At 44.7% G+C, this 3,424-nt stretch overlaps 1 protein-coding gene across 1 annotated transcript in view; it reads right to left on the bottom strand.

Moving 5' to 3' along the window:
* Window positions 1-243: 243 nt before the first annotated feature.
* Window positions 244-3,424, bottom strand: part of SARC_09407 (hypothetical protein) — a gene marked incomplete at both ends in the record, with an annotated part of 4,871 nt that continues 1,690 nt past the window's right edge. The window contains 4 exons of the mRNA XM_014296581.1: window positions 244-390; window positions 888-1,088; window positions 1,748-1,927; window positions 3,098-3,298. Of these exons, the coding sequence (XP_014152056.1) occupies window positions 244-390; window positions 888-1,088; window positions 1,748-1,927; window positions 3,098-3,298 (729 nt within the window). The remainder of the gene's footprint in view (window positions 391-887; window positions 1,089-1,747; window positions 1,928-3,097; window positions 3,299-3,424) is intronic.

Genomic DNA, 3,424 nt, shown 5'->3' with positions numbered 1-3,424 from the left:
TAGTAGTAGTAGTAGTAGTAGAGAGAGAGAGAGAGAGAGAGAGAGAGTGTGTGTGTGTGCTTGTGTGTGTGTGTGTGTGTGTATGTCACAATTTAGGTACATCAGATAAGTATACCTTACAATTCCGATAGACTTATCGATGGCATACGTCCCCGACTTCGGATATCACGTCGATGTCTATTTGATAACACAAAAACGATACAAAACCACAAGAACTTCCAAGGCATATCAACGACTATATAATCAGATATACACACCGATGATGGTCGGCATATTGGTAGACGGGACGGGAGTGCTAGACCGCGATACCATTGGCGATGACTTGTAGATGACAGCGGCCGCTAGTGCTACTGCTGATGGCAGAGAGGATGGGAGTGCAGAGGGTAACGTCTGGGAGGCAAGTATGGGAAAGTAGGGACAGTGTGAGCACGGGCGTAATTTGAAACTGCCTTGTACAAGCAATGCATGGAAATGTTGAGAATGAAATATACATGTTGAGCAGGGGCTTGTGTATCAAAGTACTGCTGCTGATGGTAAAAAGGATGAGAGAAGAACGCATCAGATAGACACAGGTAGCGCATAGATAATCGGTGCATGATACATATATATGATTGTATGTACCTCTGAATACCCCTATACAAGTGCTACAATCCGATATCATTCTAACTGTGACATATCATAGTAGTCCCCTATAGATATAAATGTATATGTACATTGCTATTTTACAGTGGTTTGAATTACGATATATATCGAACAAAGTCCTATCTTCGTTGAGATATATTACTTGTTATACCAACAAGTTCTCTCAGGCCACGTTCAAAATCCATTTCAGTGAAAACATTAAGAAAACTAAAAAACATACACCGTTAAAACAAGCTTCGCCTTACACTGTCTCTGGACACATACACATTCGTTGCCGGCGCATGTGTCTGTGACACCTGTTGTGCAGTTTGTTGCAACAGCTGCTGCTGCTGGAGTAGGAGAAGCGCTCGCGTGGCCTCTGCTGCGTAATACTCTTGCAACACATATGACCCTGTGATCAGCCGTGAGTAGTCCCATCGCCGAATGAAGGTCTTGATGCTTGTCGTCTGTCATTATACATGTAGTCAATGGTGAGGTCTGAAAGGTTTTATGGAACTGTGTGTATATTCGCCTATGTCCGGCTTAGTTGTAATGCTCAAGTGGATGCGTGGCACCAGCTTCTTTAGCCAACCCCTCGAAATCAGATAGATGCCTCCCATCGTCGTACGACACTGGTCGGCACGAATTGATAGTAGGTATAACATGGCTGTGCCCGTTGTGTGTGAAGGTTACTGATAACATCGATCAATGAGATACAGCTTCGAATTGGAAATCTCAGACACTTCTGGACACTTATGCGGATCAGATCTACTGGACAAGCAATACTCGTGGAAATACTATATGCACAATTTCGCGCTCTAAATTGCAACTCTGAAGAGATAATCATGGATGCACGCATCAAGCATTACACAGGATCACAAGCACGCACACTCTCGTTTGCAGACCCTTACGCGGAATACTAGCCCGAGCAATCAAACTGTGCCGTAATATGCACTAAACAAACATAGTGCTGTAGACAGTCACATACAGAAATAGATCGCAATGTGACAACTGGGATTGTATTGCGATTGACCTATGGTACAACGCACCATCATCGCATAGACTAGGCTAGGACGTTCACCAACTTCAACGTGTCTCGACCGCACATATGCTTAGATATACGTACCAGGTATCGCGCTCCGTAGTCTTTGACAGCCATGGGTTTGGGGTTGGCAGTGAGCAGCGATGGCTCCTTCGGTTTGCTGACAGTTTGTTTGTCCGCCGTCTCTTTGCTTTTATTTGTTTCGCCAGCGCTAGCTTTCCGATTTGTGCCTGCACCAGCAATACCGAACGGTTGCTGAGTGAACTGTTCTTGACGGAGTGGCAACAGAGTCTCTACACATTCAATTGTACTAGCTGTGTTCGTATGGTGTCTGGGTGTTATTAATCGATGCCTGTTAATTCATGTACTCGCAGGGCTGATTTAGCTATGGATATTCTCACATGGACGCCAGGATCATATGCGCGGATGCATTGAAGCTTGGTCATGGCATACATACCTAGACGCGTGGATACTTGAGCGCATATGTATTTAGACACTGAATATGCAAATGTAACGGACGCTGTGAGCGGAGAATACAGCAACACTTGTATGCAACATTGTGACTGTGGAAATGGTATTACCGCTTTAACCCCACCATCATGCACAAACACAGCGGAGCATACCATTGCTCACAGGCTTGCCCGTAAATTGGATAGAAGGAGATCAAACTCCTTCGTTCGCCCCGTCACTGCTCGTTTGGTAGTCAGTGTGTGTGACTGGCCAGAGGAAGAATGAGATTAGTTCATGCCATTTTTAAGACAATATGGCAGATGGCCAATTTGGTAGGTACATCGATTGTGTGTTCAAACTAGTGCGGTCGTCAGGATTTTTCATTGGCGGTACCTTCAAAGGACTTCACATGTATTGAAACCCTTTCCTTAATCATCACACAGCCGGCAAGAACATGGTTGCACTACCACGTTAACCGATTTAGCCATATTGTAGCAAACACATTCGTGCACAAGTCCGTGTACCACGTACTTGGCAGTCAGAAAGTATGCTGGGCCAGAGTAAAATGAACTTAGCCCATGCAAATCAAATAATCCGATGCATGCGAGGTGTATGTTGAGCTACACGCACCAAGGATTGTGTTCTTACCATTGCGGTCAGCAGAGTGTATAACTGGTTGTAGCTACATACATTACGCCCGTAAAATATTCTTATATTCGCTCATTCACCACGCGTTCGACAGGAAAATACTAAGCCACAATATGTTTCCATTGTAGACGCAAAAATAAGAAAATATACGCTGCGAACACGCAAGTCAGAACAGGAGCCTGCACATTTCGCATGGACGCCTCGAGCGTATCAGAACTAGCAAAAGTTAAACTGGCCAGGCCTCGTTGAGATGCAAATAGAGAAGCTCCTGACTATTTATCCTACACCACATCTGTAGTAGACGTGGCAACGAAATAGTGCCACCCGCAGACTTACTTTGCATGACAGTGATCGCCGGCATGTGAGGAAGGTGCTAGTACCCTTCGCATTGACTGTTTGGGTCTGGACGGCACAGATAACGTCCAGATTGACATCCTGGCCACCTGCTTTGGATTTCTTGGTCGATGTCTTTGGCCTGGACTTCGCCTTGCTTGCGGCAGCACCGGGCTTGTCCGCCTCCGCTATCTCAGTGCCGGGCTAGGATATGTATGGGATACTTGCTTAATGAATGATTATAAAGTTAAAAGCCACACACTGATACAAATAGAAGTGAAATGCAGGATCTGATAATATATATATATATATATATATATATATAATATA

Source organism: Sphaeroforma arctica (genome assembly GCF_001186125.1).
Source record: "Sphaeroforma arctica JP610 unplaced genomic scaffold supercont1.952, whole genome shotgun sequence".
Taxonomy (NCBI): domain Eukaryota; class Ichthyosporea; order Ichthyophonida; genus Sphaeroforma; species Sphaeroforma arctica.
Note: the sequence above shows the minus strand (reverse complement) of the source record. Positions and strands in the feature narration are given on the sequence as shown.